The sequence below is a fragment of the Anabrus simplex genome, chromosome 9 (assembly GCF_040414725.1).
Source record: "Anabrus simplex isolate iqAnaSimp1 chromosome 9, ASM4041472v1, whole genome shotgun sequence".
Taxonomy (NCBI): domain Eukaryota; kingdom Metazoa; phylum Arthropoda; class Insecta; order Orthoptera; family Tettigoniidae; genus Anabrus; species Anabrus simplex.
Window position 1 is genome coordinate 94,105,596 of NC_090273.1, and position 19,187 is coordinate 94,124,782.

At 38.5% G+C, this 19,187-nt stretch overlaps 1 protein-coding gene across 1 annotated transcript in view; it reads left to right on the forward strand.

The window, feature by feature from the left end:
• LOC136880881 (HMG box-containing protein 1) overlaps window positions 1-19,187 on the forward strand; it is a 70,060-nt gene that overhangs the window by 22,863 nt on the left and 28,010 nt on the right. Inside the window, exons 4-5 of the mRNA XM_067153415.2 lie at window positions 648-896; window positions 11,955-12,090. Of these exons, the coding sequence (XP_067009516.2) occupies window positions 648-896; window positions 11,955-12,090 (385 nt within the window). The remainder of the gene's footprint in view (window positions 1-647; window positions 897-11,954; window positions 12,091-19,187) is intronic.

The following is a 19,187-nucleotide window of genomic DNA, read 5'->3' on the forward strand; positions in this document are numbered from 1 at the left end:
AAAGGGTCCTCAAGAGCTCTTAACTCGAGAGTGTGGGTTGGTGACTATGGGCCCCCTAGCTGAGTCCTGACATTGCTTCCACTTGTGCCAGGCTCCTCACTTTCATTTATCCTATTCAACCTGCCTTGGTCAACTCTTGTTCTTCTCCAACCCCAATGATATTAGAGCAGTCAAGGCCTAGGGAGTCTTTCATTTTTATGCCCTTCATGGCCCTTGCCTTTCTTTTAATTTGTTGTGTACAAGGAAATTCTGTTTAATCACAGATGGTAAAAAAAATGGTTTTAATTTTATATATTCATCCTGTGTTTCTGATTTTTTTTACTGCTGTATTCTTCTTTGTCATTTTATGTTTTTCCTTTTCCTGCATTTAATTGGCTTTCTTCTTATCCTCCCTTCCCATGTCAAGACTGAAGACTTCTCAAAATGCCCCCTCCATGAGTTTTGATGCCTATCCTTGTGGTGAAGCTGGGAAGCAGAAATTAGCTCATCAGGGAATAAATGGATGTAGAAGAACTAGGACTGATATAGTCTATGTAAAGACAGTGGTTTATGAATGTGTAGATATTGTCCTACTCATTTAATGTTTTCCCCCTGTCTCCTCTTTTTGTTACTATCTCTTAACAGAACAACTGGCCTTCTTATTTCAGGAACTCTCCTTAAGGTTGACACTCCAAAGGGTGGAACTGGAGGTGTCTGGCGATTAGCAGAAGAGCTCTCTTTAACAAAATTAAGTCCAGACCTCGTGGGACCTCTTCGTGTTGAACAAATTGAGCATTTGGAGAGGGGTGTGCTTCGTATGTGCCTTAGCTGTGTGGGACATATGGTACAGAATAGCTGGGAAGGAGATGTTGTTGCACAGTGCCATTTTCTGCACACCTTCTATGTCAAGGATAAAGGTAACATGGCTTTTTCATTATACTGTATATAGTTTTTCCTTCATGCACATTTACAGAGATTTCTGTACCTTATACTGCAGGTTGCATATCAGCTCTTAGCCCAGATGAACATTGGAACGTAGCATAGGTCAAGCAAGACAGTAGATGCATTTCCTGCCTTCGTAATGTCTACCACTCGCAATAAGGGGAAAGCAATTTGAAGTGAAGCTAGGCAAATAATAGGTAACATTATTAAGCAGTGTAATGTCCAACTCCTTGGCTGAATAGTCAGCGTTATGGCCTTTGGTTCAGATGGTCCCGGGTTCGATTCCCAGCCGGGTCGGGGATTTTAATCGCGTCTCATTAATTCCTCTGGCTCGGGGACTGGATGTTTGTGTTTGTCCCAACACTCTCCTCTTCATATTCAGACAACACACCAGAAACACGCAATAGTGATTAAATCCCTCCATATAGGGTTGCGTCACAAAGGGCATCCAGCCGTAAAAACAGGGCGAAATCCACATGTGCGACACAGTTCGCTCCCACGACCCCACAGGTGGGGTGAAAAGCGGTAGAAGAGGAAGAAGTGTAATCAGGAAACTAGGTAAGTACTTGTTGAAACAAAGGAAACTGCGTCCTACAGTTTATGTTGGTGTGTCTGTTCAAAGTATCACTACTTTTCAAAGAGAGGGAAGAGAGCAACCAAAATCTGAAAGGCATTGTGAATATTTCAGCAGATTATTGATAAGAGACATTATAAGGACTTTACATTTGGCACAGAAAGTAGTTCTGCAGCACCAAAACTTCTTAATGCCATTCGGGAATAATTAAGCTTGGCATGGAAGATCCACTCTTTGAGGAGATAGTTGCATGGCATAGGATGGGATTCAGTTGGAAGAGGAGTGGTAGAAACAGCAAAATATTAATTGAATGTCCAAATATTGTTAAATGTTGAGGCAAGTATTTATGGAGCTTCAGAACTTTCATGATCAAAACAGGAATATTGTTTAGGTACATGGATGAGAGCTGGCTGGACACTAAACTTACGTTTGGTAAATGTTGGCATTGTGAAAACATCCCTGAATCGCAATCAACAGTAGCTCTTCAGATAGGTTGATACTCCCCCATACTGGATCCAAAAGTGGTTTTGTTGCTGGAGTGCAGTTAATTTACAGAGCAGGTATGGTATGGGGTGATTGCGATAGGCAAATGAATGCTGGCAATTTTGAGAAGTGGTTGACTGAAAGATTGCTTTCTAACCTATCCAAAGAAAGCATTGTAATAATTGTTAATGCCCTGAATCACATCATTCAAAAAAATAAACCACCCTCTCTGTATGCTGTCAGACGTGATATGATGGAATGACTAAAGAAAAGCAATGTTCCTTTTTCGAAACTTGTGAAAAAATTTGAGCTTTTTGAACTTACTCGAACAGCAAGAAAACGTATATTGCTTTGATGAAATATTAAGACTTGATGCAATTGTGTTGGCTTGGGCAAAAATCAAGAGAACTGTAAGAGAACATATCATCACTGGGGATTGTCAGTGACAAAGCTGCAAGAAGTGATGCGAGACGCTCTCTCATCAGCAACACCAGCTAAATGGGAAGGTTTTGAATGGCATATCGTGAAACTGGAAAATGAGCTCTGGGAGAAAGATGGTCTGTAACGAAAGTGATATTGAAAGAAATAGTGATTCATCCTCTTGACTCTGAACTAGCTTGACTTCAGATGACAGTGACTGTTATTAGAATAATTAGCGTAATTTTCAGACCATACATGGGAAATCTTGAAAAATCTTGGAATCCAGCACACGACTCTGGAAAAAATTATAGTGGACATTTTAAAAGATCCAGTGACTATTTTAAATCATCACTTATACTACTCCTAAATGATAAATCATTTAGTGTTTTCTTTCTTTACAATATTTTTAATATTTTCAGTAACATTGTCTAAATTGTAAAAATTCAGGATCCTTGTGTCATTCACTGTCTGTCAACTGATGTGTTTTGAAAATGCTACTAAGGCATATTGGGCATTTTCCCATTTTTAAAAAAACCCTTCAGACAGATGCCAAATATAAAAACAGTGTATTACACCTGAAATAGAAACTAATCCAAGAAAAAGTATTATAACAGGAACAGCAGGTCCTGCTCATGACATCGCTTAGTGTTTGACTGGATGGCAGCCCTCATTAAATTGTGTTGTGATACCAGAATAAATTGTATTTCCTTGAATTCATACCCATTATAATTCTTATACACATTCATTGTTATTCTCCTTTAGTAAATATCTACTCATTTAACCCTAGACTGGGCGCGCTGGTTGTTTTTGTCAACCGGCGCGCTATTTTACGCCGTAATTCCTAGAAGTGTCAGTCTTTCACCACCTCGCATCTAATGCCTTTGCTCTCACTCTTATCCATCTGTTCAGTCGAGTTGTGACAACAGTGGAAGTGATACGTGTGTAATTATTTCGTGCGAACTCTTGGAACCCGAAGCTGGTTGACAAAGTCAACCGCGCGCTGGGTCATGTAAGTAAAATTTATTTCTTTAAAATATTTTCTTTCCTTTGTACTTTTCGGGTAATTAGGCAAAGTAAGGCGTAATTACACGTAGTATATTTCTACTTTAGGTCTTGTTTTGTCAATGATGAAGACATATCTGACATTTTGAGCCAGTTGTCCGATGAAATAGAGGACTCTGCCTCGGATTTTTCGGATGGGGAGGAGGAAATTATAAACATATCAGATCGGGATCATAACAGTGATACGGAGCAGGAGGCTGATTCGGAACGTGAGATCTATGAAGACGGTAACTAAAGAGAATTTATCTTCAGGAGAGATGGAGGAACAATGTGGTCAACGACGGACTTTTCAAAACTTACCTTGAGGGTAAAAGCAAGGAATATTGTAAAAATACTGCCAGGACCGGAAAGGGAGGCGAGGAAGGTAAGAACAGAAATTCACTGTCGATGAACTATTCTACTGGACTAATTTGTACATTTCTAGGAAGCGGGAGGAAGTGAAATACAATCATGAGCGTGATTCTAAATTTGCGAACCGCAGTGAAATTATGGCATTGCTCGGGGATAAGGTGTGAAAGATTTTTTGGACATGGTAACAAAGGTTATTTACCATCCATCATTTTTTGCTATTATATCTGTTCATTTCATTGTATAATTGTGCAAATATTAGACTATGACAATTACTTCAATTTAATTATGTATCTACTGCTTAACTCATTTTAAGTAGGCACAGTATTCATGTCCCTATCAGAATTAGTTCACGTGTACATAATTATCCATTTTAAGTACATTCATATTAGTCACTAATACAAGTTTTTGATTTGATTTGGAGAACAACATTGAGACAAAAGATAAAACGCCGTTAAATGAAATTTTTATGCGATTGGAAGCCTGTAAACGACTGAAAACGTAACTGGTTGACAAAGTCAACCGCGCGCCCGGTAGTGTGACAGAAATTGGCGCGCCCGGTCTAGGGTTAATAATGCATGTAATATTTGCTGGGATTTTTTTTTATTATAGAATTTAAAAGACCAACATAGAAACGTGGATGGGTAATGATAACCATACATCAATTATGCAAGGAACATCTTTATGAAGGACCGAGATCAACTCATTTCACAGCAATAGATCGATCCTGGCTAACAATAAACATACAGTAAATCAACAATAAGCTAAATGCATCACAGAACTTGGTTTCAACAATGAAGTATCATAATTTCCATAGGTTCGTTAATTGCAATAAATTTTTATCATCAAACACGTATGAAATATATTACAGTAAAACCTCATTAATTCAAAGTTGTTGGGACTCAGAAATCGGACTTCGAATTACGTGATTTCGAATTAACCGCCTGTTCTGAAGTGCCAACCCTTGCTGCATTACAAGATATTCTAAGGCCCGTTACTGCATGCATTTAACCTTGATTCACAGTTTAAACCTTTCAAATGCCATGGAAAAAAATCTATTTCCAAAATGCATCCAAGAAAGTGCATTAGAGTATTCATATAATGCACTTGGATAACTCACTGACAAACATAACCTCTCGCAACGAAAGAAAGAAAAAAACATGATTCAAAGACGAGGAGAAATCTATGCTGGCTCCCATGTGCAAGTGCTTTATTGTTTATTCATGGATTACTGTACTGTATGCATTTTAGATGCCCTGTACTTGCACAGAAAGTACCCGATGCCCTTAAAACATTGTGGCTAATCAAACTTTCCTATGACGAGGGGAGAAAGTCTCTCACTTCCTTCTGCATGACAACACAAGACAGTCACTCTATCCTTGTATGATTTCCCACCATGGCACTTCTCTCGTACTTCAGAAATGTAAACACTTACCACGTCACAAAGTATTCTAAGATCCATTAATGCATGCAATCACATTGATTCACAGTTTAAACATTTCAAATGCCATGGAAAAAATGATTTCCGAAATGTATCCAACAAGGTGCATTTACAATGTTCAAATAATGCACTTGAAAAAATCACTGACAAACATAACCTCACGCAACGAAAGAAAAAAGAAATCACATGATTCAAAGGCGAGGATAAACCATGCTGGTTCCCCTGTGCAAATGCATTATTTTTTTGGATTACTCTACGTTTGCATTTTTAGATGCGTTGTACTTTCACGAAAAGTGCCCAACGCCCTTAAAACATTGTGACATTGTGATGAAGGGAGGAATTCTCTCGCTTCCATGTGCATTGCAACACAGTACAATGACCCCCACACCCTTGTACGATTTCCCGGTTGGCACTTTCTCCTTTAAAACTATAAGACCGTTTGGGCTTGGCATTAAAAGAAAGCAGTGCAGTTTCATTGGCAATGACAGTATTGTTTGGAGCCTATGAATTGATTGTATGAGTCATGTTTTTCGCCAACGGTCGGCATCGCCAGTGTTCGCGGATTCTGTTTTTCCGCACATTGCCTGCTGCGTGATATTACGGCGTTCCTAAAAAACATATAGGAAAGGAAATCCAATTTCACTCAAACTTAGCAATTGTGAAGCACACTGTAGACACACCGAAGTGTGTGAAAGTGCTGAAAGCTACCCCTGCACATTCCAGAAGACGCATTCCATCATGATGTGGATAAATTTTGAATTTAAATTACTCTGTAACATACTATTATTTAAAAATGTAAAGGCAGTTTCGAATTAAAAGTCTGAATTTCGGCAATGGGGCCGACATTGTACTTCGAATTACGAATTATCCGTATTTCGAATTAAACAATTTAAATAACATGCAAAACCGTATCTCATGTTTCCAGTAACGAGAGCTTCTTCGAATTAGGCAGGATTTTGAATTAACCGATTTCGAATTATCGAGGTTCTACTGTAACCACAATAACCATCTTGATTGAAGTTGTGAAACTAGAGAATCTGATGTACATCATTCTTTTATTGAAATGTTATTCCTCTCTAAAAACAGAAAATAAAGGAGCAGCTCTCTTACACATTGAAAAACTGAGCTAAACTGTCCTATAATTTGATAAGAGACTAAAATAACATTGAATCTAACAATGATAAATGGCCTCCTGCAGTGAGAAATTATGAACTCGAGCACGGTAACAAAGAAAAGGAAACAACATTTCCACTGCCTGAAACACTGGAAAGAAAACAGGCATAGAAGATGTGTGCCTCTTTAACTGAATATAAATCAGATCAGTGCAGCAGCCTCATGAAGTCTGAGTTAAATGTCTGATGACATAGTTCCTATTGGATAAAACACTCAAATGTGTGTTCATAACTCCTTTTCTTGAATTATATAACGGTTAACATCTTCATTCACAGGTTTTGCTTCCTTTTCTGGCATCACATGTAATAACTTTCCAATCAAGATCATAACTATTAATTTCTTTACAGTACACATATTTATTATTCCTACAATCATTGAATTATACCATTCTTCTTATTTTTCTTCTTCTGCTGCTGCTGCTGCTTTCACGGCCTCATTGGACCACTTCAGTCAATCATTGCCTGGTTATCTGCTTTGATAAGTTTTCTTTCTGAATTCCCCAGTAGTTTTTCATTCATTCTGATCTTTCCTGTCATTCCTCATCTGTAAATACCCTTTTCATTGTACAAGATTGGTGAGAAGTCCCCGTACCCCTGTAACTGTTTAGTATCAAATGTTATGTATTAAGTGTGTAATATATCTGTATGTTCCCCATCATGCTGTAAACACAGCTCTGTACACCTCCATGCTTTTCATACATATATCTGAGCTTGCCCGGTGTTATAGTACAAAATGCATCCTCAACAGCATTGAGCAGTTCTTTGTTTGGGCATGACGACATGCAGATACATGCGCCTTAATGACTCCCCATAACGAGTTGTCGAGTGTGGTGAGGTCAGGACTTCTTGATGGCCATTTCAAGGTGTTGCTGGTGAACCAGGACCTATCCACCGTTCTGGGAAATGTTCTTTTAGGAACTTGCGCACTGCAAGAGCGTAGTGAGAGGCTTGTTACTTGTTATTACCATCTGTGATCTGTGAGGGCCCCTTTCCTCAAGCTGGGGTATTAACCATGTTTGTAATGTGTAAATAATTTGCGCCATTCACAAATTGTTCATTGCGTGTGCATAAATTGTTTTCTAAATGCCACAGCTACCATATGATGACTTACAGCTGTCAGTACTTTGTAGCGAGGGATACCTAAGTTTCGAGAATCTTTGGCTTCCAGATTGATTAACTTGAATCATCCTTCAGCGGCAGCTAAGTGCCATATTTTAATGTAATTTATGCATAATTCAAAACTTTTTTCACTATTGTGACTGTTTCATCTTCAACTTTTAACTTTATAATGTCAAACCACAATGTTTCTGCGGCATATGTACATTGTTTATGGACTATTTGATACATCATGCAATTTGTGTTGTTAGCTGATGATGACCTTGACCTTAGGTCGAAACTAGTACCAAATAAATGTTTCATTTGTAATGTAAACTGCATTATAAAAATTTTGTATTGAATGGTGGAACTGTTAAACTATAACTTTTAATTTTATATGTATTCACAGTCCCTTCATGAAAAAAGTACGGTCCAAGCAGGTGTTGTAATGTCATTGCTGCCCATATCATTACGTGAGGTGGTTCCTTTCTAACTCAACTCTGTAATGAGGATTCTCTTTGGTCCACACAACAACATTTCTATTGCGTGAGCTGCGATAAATAGCACATTCATCTGAAAACATACCCTTGGTACAGCTCACTGCATTTCGGACTTTAGTTAACAAAGCATGGCATGCTAAAACACGCTCGTTCTGGTTTCTATCTGATAACTTGTTTACGAATGTCGGTCGAAAAGGTCTGAACTTAAGGTCTTTTTAAATGTAATCTCTCATTATTGTCCTCAGTATACCGAATTCCAAAGCATGTTTACGTGTCGACTTCATAGGAGATTGTTCAATCGAAGCACAGACTCCAGCTCATGTTTCTTCTCATATCTTCCTCCTTCCACTCTGTGGCCTGTCTTCAACACTGCCTGAGGCAAAAGCTCATCTGTCCCAATCGATAAGTGTTGCTTTTTGCAGCGGAACCTTATTATATCTTTCATGGAATCCTCCCATAATCTTTCTCATTGTCTGTCCTGTATGTTGTCGTTCGTGTGCCCACGCACTTGCCACTAACATCCAACCGCAACAATATGTATTCCAACACTTTATTCTATATCCTTTCTAATTTCCTTGATTCCAACCATTAATAAGAAGTAATAAGCTACCAACCTTAATTTCCTTAATCCATCCTACTTGTTGCTTTAGATTCCAGAGTTTCTCTGTATGGTAATCTGTTTTTGGTGTCCGCATCATTTGGCACCATCCACCATTGCCCATCGTTTTTATATTTTTTATTTATGCATGTTCTAGCTATTATTCTCTCTACTTTTGTTTCTCTGAGTGACTTCAAAAAGAGTTTTGCTTCTGCATGTCACCTCTGGTTGAACCACCGTCTTGTAATGTTTTAATTTTGTATGTAGACCTATTAATTTTTGAGCTTTTATATAATCTTTTAGTCCTTTCTTGCCATACAGGTTTTTCATCCAATTATACCAATCATTGTAAAAAAAATCTTTAATTATTCCATTACTCATAACTTCTGTATAATATGAGGGTTTTATATATATATATATATATACAAAAAATGCTTATCTTTATCGGACACACATTTGACTCAGCTTCTACGTGATCTACACATGGAATTCTTATTTAACCTCCTTGCAACTGCATTTATATTCACTATGATGAGAATTCTGCTAATAATCACAAAATCTATCTTAGAATGAAATGGCACAGTATGAAACAATTTTCGCATATTTTTCTCACTCAGGAAGTACCTTAAGAAAAAATAAACATACCTCTTCGTGAAAAGCAATGATTAACCCTAGTACTGCTGCAGGATTTTACCTCAAATGCTGAGGGTAAAGTTACTGCATTACAGACATTTTTTAAAAAGATATTTGTAGCCACAAATAAGTCATAATATACATGTATTGTATACCATTTTAAAGCTTAGAAGTAGCACTAAACGTTGATGCAAGAGACAAAAAGATTAAATTAATAATAATGGATAATTCTGTGAAAAATTTATATAAAAAAGTTTTACCTATCACAAAAATGTTTTAAAATCCTGGCCTAGAAGTGGCTGAAATAATTGGTTGATGTGAATGAAAATATTATTTATGTAATTTGTACACTATAAGCTTATGATGGAGATCCATAACATTAATTTTACGCCATTAGTTCCCTTTTGTAGAAATAAAAGATTTACCTCAACATTTTTCAGAAATACCAGCATGGTGGACTAAAGTCTTCACACCCTCCTCTTTTTTTGGTGTTGTGATCCAAGTCCTTGTAACAGTTCACACATACACCAACATCACATCCAAAGCAGCCATAGTTGGTCCTTTTCACATTTTTATTTCCAGGAGAATTGCATACAAACACCTGCGTTGACGATTATTGGGAAGTTTCTCTATAGTGTGAGACTTGTTGCCGGAAGCTGGCATGTTTTGAATTTCTTCAGCACCACAGAGAGATTCCACAATGTTCACAATAAATTCATACGTTGATATTAGTTAATCTTCATCTGTATTCTGTGTATATAGAATATAGGCATTGAGGATGGCTATGTCAACGATATGAAAAAAAAGTTTGCACCAATTCCTATGGCTAGTTCGTTCAGCTGACACATCAATTTTCTGATCAGACTTATCAATGTCCCTCATCCCCTTCGTATATTCTGTCACTACAACTGGCATAACAATTTCCCTCCCCTTCGAAGATCTACGTTTCACATTGTGATTGATAGCTGGGCATGCAGTAGAGAGAACTGATAACAATTTTTTCTGAGCTTTTTTCTCTCTCCATGCAGTGAACAGCAAAGAGCCACTTCTTTTATATATAGTTTGTTCAGGCTCTAATTTTAAAAAGTTTGTTCCTGGAGGAAGATTTTTTTCTATTACTGCGAACAGTACCGGTAAAAAGAGTGTTCTTTTCCCAAAGAGCTAATGCCAGGTCAACAGAAGTATACCAGTTGTCTACAACAATATGGTACCCCTTCCCAAATATATTTCCAATACTGTTCAGTAAACTGAAAACTACATCATACCCCAATCCTTTACCACTTGGTGCAGAACCTCCAGACTTTACAGGTGAATAAACACTGAACTGCATTGTATATGAGGAAACTGGTTCACACACCTTGAAAAGTTTAATTCTGGTGCTTGTTTGGCAGATACTGAATCAGATGAGTTCTGTTTTTGTAGCAACTAATGTCTCATCAATACTGAGTGCTTTCCCTGGAACATGGTGATTTTTAAAACAAGAATTGAAGTGGTCAGTGGCTGGCCTAACCTTGAAGAGGGAATCATAGACCGGGTCACCTGGTTTCTTGCTACATGTGTTGTCCACGATATGGAAAAATCTGTTTATTAGTAAGAAGATATCCCTTGCCATCACTTTTCTAAAGAAGGGTGTGTCTTCACTAGGGTGCTGAGTTGACCAATATCTTGACAGGTTCTTTTTCTTCACAAGACCCATATTTATGACCAGGCCAATAAAACATTTTAAATCTGCCATCCCAATACCACCATCTGGCCATAGACAAAATCGACTGTGCTTCTGTAAAACACCTAACTTATGAATGTATTGTCTGGCATAACAATTAATCTCTTGCACTAACAATCTCCAGAACCCAAGGTTAAAAAACAGAAAGAAGTACAAGATTGGGGCTGCATTACGGGGAGGCATATTTCTGGGTCCTGGGTCCGGTGAACAGTAAATGAGACACTTTTTCTGGGGAATTTACTTTCTGAAGTTTCCACATCACACCAGTTCACACTCACACCTTCAATACGTACATTACCAGTCGCCTGAAAACCTGTTGTAGAACCTGGAAGCTCATCAACATACACGTCACTGGATTTTGGGACACCCTGTGAAGATCTACCCGCTGCACTCACAATTTCATTTTCAGTTTCGTCATCTGATGAACTCTCTACATTATCCTCCACACAATAATCATCATCACTATCCGTATCATCATAAATAAGTCTTTCAATTTCATTATTGTCAACATAAACAGACGTCATGTTGCTTAACCGATAACTTCAAGTGTAAAGATAAAATAGTGTCTGTCTTCCAAACAAATTATATTTGCTACTCACAAATAGTTTCAAAAGAAAGATAAACCTTCCAACTAGCAGGTAAACATACTACTCCTGCCATCTCTTGAGATTCTTACGAACTACGACGATTTTCCCGACCGTCTGTCAGGCAGACGATCGCAGTTGAGAAACAGACAGACAGTCCGCAGTTCTTGGGTTAAGTGAGATGTTACTAAAGATGACATGACATACTTGGCAAGAAACCCTGATAAGTTTTCATTCATTGTGAGTTATTTAAGACCATTCTGTAGGAATACCCCAGTGTTAACTTTTCTGTTATATGCTACTTCATTAAACCTTTTATGTTTATCACTTTGTGTGGCTATAAATTCTGTTTGTGATGTTTTATTTGACTAAGCATTTACTTTCTCTCTGACTTCTGAAGGTTGGTGTGCTGTTTATCCTGATGAAGTTGGAAAGCAGTACGGAGCATCGTGTCGACTCTTGGAGAGAGGTGATATTTGCCTTTCTCCACCCAAGTTTCCCATGTTGTCACCAGATATATGTGATAGATTTAAAAGGTAAATTATTGTGCTTAAAGTTGTTTACTGTACGTTATGAGAAGAAAGTAATGTTGCAATTTATAGTGATAGATGAGATTTATGAACATGCTATAGAACCTCTCTCTAGGTAATATTTTGGCTCCTCGACTTCTCTTTCGATCATAAGCAATTGAAGAGATTGTAAACATATACAGTGGAACCTCGATTATCTGTTCCCAGAAACTGTGTTTTCCTGGATTGTTCTATCAAATCACGTGGTCCCGCGAGCATCCTGATTAATTGATGGTTATGAATTTCATGTTTTTGGTCCGTATTGAACTGAGAATAATATATAAGTAATAATAATAATAACGTAAATGTTTCCACCTTTTCAATACAATATATTCACAAAATTACAAAATTATACGGTACTAGTTTCGACCCATCTTTGCTCCAATACGGCTGATGATGACCCCTAGATGGGTCGAAACTAGTACCGTATAATTTTGTAATTTTGTGAATATATTGTATTGAAAAGGTGGAAACATTTACGTTATTATTACTTATATATTATCCTGATTAAATCATATTGTAAAAATGCGAGCAGCCAGCCTGTCTTCGATGATGAGAGCACCAAGATCTCACTTCCTGGTGTCTTAAGCGTGTATATACTGTGGAGTTCTTTACCATCCTAGAAGCTCTGCAGTTTTCACTGAGTCACAAACGAGGCTACTTTCTCATGTATACCAACTCGTTAATTTCTCTGCGGTGTATTAATGCATGTTTACCACATCACCCTCTGATGCAGCTGATTCATGACCTACTAGCCAAGTTGCGCAATACAGGCACCAGAATTACCTTCGCGTGGCTTCCAAGCTATATGGGGATTGAAAGGAAGGACCTTGCAGATCAAGCTGCAAGAGAAGTAGTATAACACCTAGACCTAGCTGAGAGCATCCTCTTTCTGGCCTTCACGGAGAGAGGCCGTGAGAATACAGTAGGTCATGGAAGATCTACACACTGTTACCTCCCCCCCAATGTGTTCTTCTGGTGCCGAATTCACCGTGACCCACATCATCACAGAGTTCATCAATCTCTCTGGCGTAAGGCGGGATCTCGGCCTGCAGGAAACACTTGAACTCATATTGTCCGATGACAAGAATACTGCTGTATTGTATGCCCAATCTTTGTCCTATTTCTGTACGGGGTCAGGTATGAATTGGGATGAATCTTCATAGCGAGTTTTTATGAGCAGATGCCCTTCCTGGTGTCATCCTCATCCGAGAATTTAATGACTAAAAATGAACGACATGATATATGATAGTAGGAAGGGAGAGGGTGAAAACCGGTGCCAACACATAGCCTATTCCTATTGAAAAACAAGGCTTTACGTCCCCATCCAACGACGAAACACCATCAACAGCGTCATGTACCCTCACTCTGTATGAACACTGCGGATAGGTTTGCAATTTAATTCAGGCTTTTGGCACACGATCTAGTGATTAGAAATTGTATACCACCATCTCCCCTGCCCTGTCAGCCAACATTCTGGTGGTGAACATTTTTTCGACCAACGGGACTTGAACTGGCCAACCACGGTGTCAGGTCATATGAACTTCGCGCCTTAACGATCATTACCACGAGACGGGCTGATGATGATGAGAATACTGCTGATCTAGTCATTCACTTTTTGTGTGAGAGCAGATTAATCAAGAGCATGTAAATTTAAAGTGTTCAGTTACTCAGGCCTTTCGGTGTGTTTTTGTTTATTTCGGCTTAATAAAATACATATTTATTTCATTTTTAATTTGTTTTCAAATTTCACCATTAAATTAAGTTTTGTTTTATTTTCAAATTTGTTTTCAGTTAATTGATTCAGAGAGGTTGGTTACCTAGTTGTATTTCCTCTTAAAACAAAAATCACCCCCATCACCTGTATTCATTTGCCGAAGTATTAAGTAAGTTTCTTTAGTTTCAAATTTGTGTGGTGTTTGAGCGTAGCATGGTCATTTAGGCATTTCTTGACATTAGTCCGACAAGTTGTTTCCATCTGACGTTCTAACAACTGTACCTCCACATAAGTCATTACTTCTTCCACTGAAACAGCTGTCTTTCGTTTTCCATTCACAATCACTGTCATTGGGATAACTATGTCAACCAATATCATACCATAGCCAGCACCCCTGTCATTTTGCAGCCAGGCATTTACGCTACTATCGTCTACATCTGAGCAATCGGGAATGTTTGCAAGTGTTTCAAGAAACTTGGAGTGGTTAACAGTTTCATGAACTTCATCGGCATAATTTCAAGTAGTCAACCAATACAGCTAAGGGCCAGACCCAGACTGATCTTTCAAGGTAACAGTAGCTTGAAGTATGGGTCGGGCAGTTTCTATGTAACCAGCAGTGATAACATAAGAGCACGACAGTTTTGTACATATTCTTCAAAGGACGTGCATATCTTCACATTTGAAAAAATAAAAAACCAGACCAGATAAACGAGAGATATAAATTAATACTGGTGATTAAGGATTGGATAAACAAGGTTCTTGTGTAATAAAAATAGTAATTACAGTGAAACTCTGTTAAGAAGTTTTTCAAGGGACCACAAAAAATAAACTTAAACAGGAAACTTCTTAAAAAGGGTAATGCCCGAAAACTTATTCTGTACTTTGTAATACATGTGAAACACACAGCCAACAGATTTCCTTGTTTGTGAACAGTATCGAAATAGGCCGATATATAAGAGCTGCTAAAAGAAAGCCACTACATAAAAATTTTATCATGACATTTATTTTTAGAGATAAAGTAAAATAATTGAACATACTGTATTATAAAAATTCTTGATAAGAGAAGGGAACATATTATATAACACCTTGCACAAGAGATAAGAAGAAAAAATAATGTTAAAACGGTAGATGGTAACTGTACATTATGTAAATTCCATACTGTATTAGACATTAAATACATTTCCAGACACAAAAGTCTAGGCTCCTACTTGGAAAAGAAATTGTCCAGGGTTGACTGTTTCAGGTTTTTACTGCTTTCTTGATGTATAAACCTCTCCATTTCCCACATTACCTTCCACGTGTTCTGAGCCACACAGGCTGAACCTTCCATAAACTGCCTCAGTTTTTCAAGGCAGATGCTTGCCTCACTGCAAGGTGATTTTGGGGGATTCTCTTCCTCCACCTCCTCTTCTTATTATTCTTCTTCTTCTTCAGTGTCCTCGTCATCTGCCTGAATTTCCTCACAGATCTCATCAATGGTCTGCTCCTTGCAAGTGATTGGCAGTGAAGTCGTAAACTATAGTGGAACCTCGATTCTCCGTTTTTGGAGGGACCGTGAAAATACTGTAAAACAAAATCCGGGAATGAATGAAAACCATCAACAATTTGGCTAAACATCACAAAAATGAAATATGTATAATTATAATCTTACAAACACTCCCAAACCAAACTACAGCCCCAATGGGCCTTTGCCTGCCAAATGACCGCTGTTCAGCCCGAAGTCCTGCAGATTACGAGGTGACGCATGGTCAGTGTGACGAATCTTCTCGGCCATTATTCCTGGCTCTCCAGACCTGGGTCACCATATCACCATTAGATAGCTCTTCAATTAAAGGTAATCATATAGGCTGAGTGGACTTGGAATTAGCCCTTATATCCGGGTAAAAATGTCTGACCTGGCCGGGAATCGAACGTAGCCCTTCCGGATGAGAGGCAGGCAAGTTAGATCATGAAACCGGCATCAAACATTAATTACCAGTACGCGAGTTCAAAATCTGGATACTTTATATTCAATTTTATAGGCGAAAGTTGTCAATTTCCCGTAAAAACTTCTTTCAGTTCAGCAACTTTGTTTAGGCAAACTCTTCGAAAAATCTAATGACGCCAAGCCAAACGACAATCGACCACTTGTAGTTTTTAATTCTCTCATCTAATAAAATAAAGCACATTAGATACAAAAACGCCCAACATGATGGTGAAATCCCTTCTTTTCTTAATCTTCCATTGTAATTTGGTCTCCGCAATATTGTTCATAGTCAGTTTCTGGAAATTAGGCCTACATCGACTTTTATTAAAGGTTATGTTGAACTCTAGAACATGGTTTCAAATGTAAGTTTCGATTCTCAAAAGTTCTCGAATGCATTATATTCAATTCTGGCTGTACTCATCCAATCAAATTGAAAAAAAAAAATAATCAAAACTTCAGAAATTACGATTATTTGTGACTTTGAGCTCAGCTGGAAAGCACGCTCGCTGCACATGTCAGTACGAAATGGAAATGATACAAACCATTTAAATGTAACGTGCACAAATAAAACGACTGTGGTTTTTTACATTTTAACTCGAAAACGTAAAATTCCCAGTCTTATACTAGGACTAAAACGGTAATAGGCAATCCCAAGACGTACCATGGCTTTTCGCATGTAAGGTGCAACGTCTGTTCTGGTATCTATAACATAATCGTAATACAATATTTGTGTTAAGAAGGAGCAGTTTCGATTCCTGCCTGAAAGCCCAGTTACTATACATTGCCCTGAAGAAAGTGCCGAAAACCTGTTCGGCATTACAATCAAAAAAGTAAAGTGCGAACATCCTGACGAAACTCATTCTGTCTTCAAGTAGAGCTGTCAAAATGCGCTGTGTCTCCTTACATTTGTTGTGGCCACTCTCTGTTTTATGATTTCCGAGATTCTCTAAATAGTACCACCCGAAGTTCACCACAAATCACTTTTCCAGTACAGTACTTGCTCTAATTATCGCAATGACAGGGCGTTAACGCCATGCTCCATAAGTATGCCATAGTCGTCCTTTCGTGAGATACAGTTCATTGAAAAACGCTTGATCGTGGATTTAGCGTTGATGGGACTGAAATTTCTGGACAGTTGATCCGGGAAATTGTTTCTTTGAGGAACAAATAATGCGGGATTTTTACGTGTTTTAATTACGATGCTCGTGGGACCATGTAATTTGAATGCATAATCCGGGAAAACGTAGTTTCCGGGAACGAATATTCAAGGTTCCACTGTATTGGTAATCTCCATCTTCTCCTATATAGTTTTCCAGCACCCTGGCCCTTCATCACCAGCTTCCATAACAATGTTCTTGGTACCACCACCAAAGCCTGCTTTTTTGAATCAGTTTGCTATTATTACAGGCTTCACTGAATCCCGTGATGAGGCAGTGAAATGCATTGTGTCCACAAGAGATGGTTTGTAGATGGGTTTGCTTGCTTCCATGCATAGCAGCATACGACGCACAACTGATTTTCGGTACCTCTGCTTCAATACCTTAATGATTCCTTGGTGCATGGGCTGTAGTACTGATGTAGTATTCGGTGGAAAAGCTTCTACCTTGATAATCCTTAAATGGGGTCACTCATTGGGATGAGCAGGGCAGTGGTCCGTAAATACCACAATCTTCCTGTTCTGCCTCCCCATTGTAGCATCCAATGCCTGCATATACTCTTCAAACAGAGAACATCCAAGCTGACTTGTTGCTGGTGTACTTGCACGGTAAAGGCCTGACATTTTTGAAACACCGTTGGCTTCCTAGACTTCCCTGTCATCAGTAGAGGTAGTTTTTCAGTTCCTTCCATATTAGCACCAACCAATACCGTAACTCGCACTTTACTTAATTTTCCCCCGTGGCAAGATTCTCCCTTCAAAACTATAGACTTATCAGGGATAAGCTGGTAAAAAAAGTGCAAATTCGTCGAGATTAAAAACGTTGCAAGGTTTGTAACTGCTTATTTTAGCAGGCAGAAAGGTTTCCTTTCACGCTCCCCTTTACTCCGCACGTACACACTCTCCTTCACCACAGATTGTTTTGTAAATGATGCCGCTTCGATTTTTAAAGCGGTCCAGCCACCCGTTCAACACGGTAAAAGGTATCTTTAATTTGCATGCAGTTTCTTCGGCTTTCTCCTTCACAATAGTCCCGCTCAAAGGTATGTTTAAACTTTGCTGCTGTTTAAACCATATTAGCAGAGCTTGTTCTATTTCATCGTACTTCCCAGTCCTAACTTTCTTGCAGTTTGCTGAAGTATTCCCTGTAGAAGCCAAGATCTCTTCTTTCTTCGCTATAATGCCATTCAAAGTAGACGACGGTGTCCCCTGCTCCTTCGCCAAAGCAACACAGAAAAGTGTAGATGACTCCACTTTCCTTATAATCTCCACTTTGTCTTTAATTGTTAGTGCCTTTTGCTTGATCTCTTTCCTCTGAGTTCCGCTCATTTTCACTTAAAACATTCGTACGTTGATTTTACAAGTACAACTAACTTCACTGACTCCCATTCACACTAATTACGACGCTACACTACGCTTGGCAATCCGTAGCTTAGGCTTACAAGACGCAAAGACAAGACTTGGACTAGAGTTCCTTAGCATGTGCTTTCTATCTTCCTCACACCCCTGACACCTGCTTCAAGGTTAACGGCAGCAAATGAGAAATCTGGCAATTTATTTTTAGAGATTCTTAGAACCTAGGCCTATATCGCCTTTGCATTCCTACTGGTTGGCATGGCAAAGGGTGTAGTTTCTGGCTGTTTCGTAAGTACTGCGTGGCCAAGCCGGTATTGGGTTTATTTTCCAGCTTTAATCCTCTTCTTGTTATAGGTAATGAAGAATAGAAACGCAGGTTCAAAGTTGCAGAAATGGGTGCATGGGAAAGTATCTGGGGTATTATGTGCGAGTGATAAAGGTGCAGTAACAACGCTAGCACATCTAAACATAAACAGTTTCTTTCCCCGCAAAAATTTTATTTCATGTCTCCTCATCCTTGTGCTACGTTCTAATAATGCGATGTAATAATTACGAGTGACACGATAATATAATGTTTAGTTCATATAAAGGTAAAAATTTAATGCCAACATGTTGTATTGCAATGCCTCTGTGTGCGTATTTCAGGCCCCCTCCCACCAACACACTGTTGGTTATCAACATTCGTTTAACTTCGTAGACGATCAGGATCTTTCGGCCGGCTGTTTGGCGGCATAATGTGTATCAGCTGGCAAGTCGGCTGTTACCTGCATAGAGTCGGGAAGTTTTTGTTTTGTAATAGTTTATTCACCTCACTAATAATGGACATGGAAAATCTTATCAGTTTAGTTCAAAAACATAATTTTCTCTAC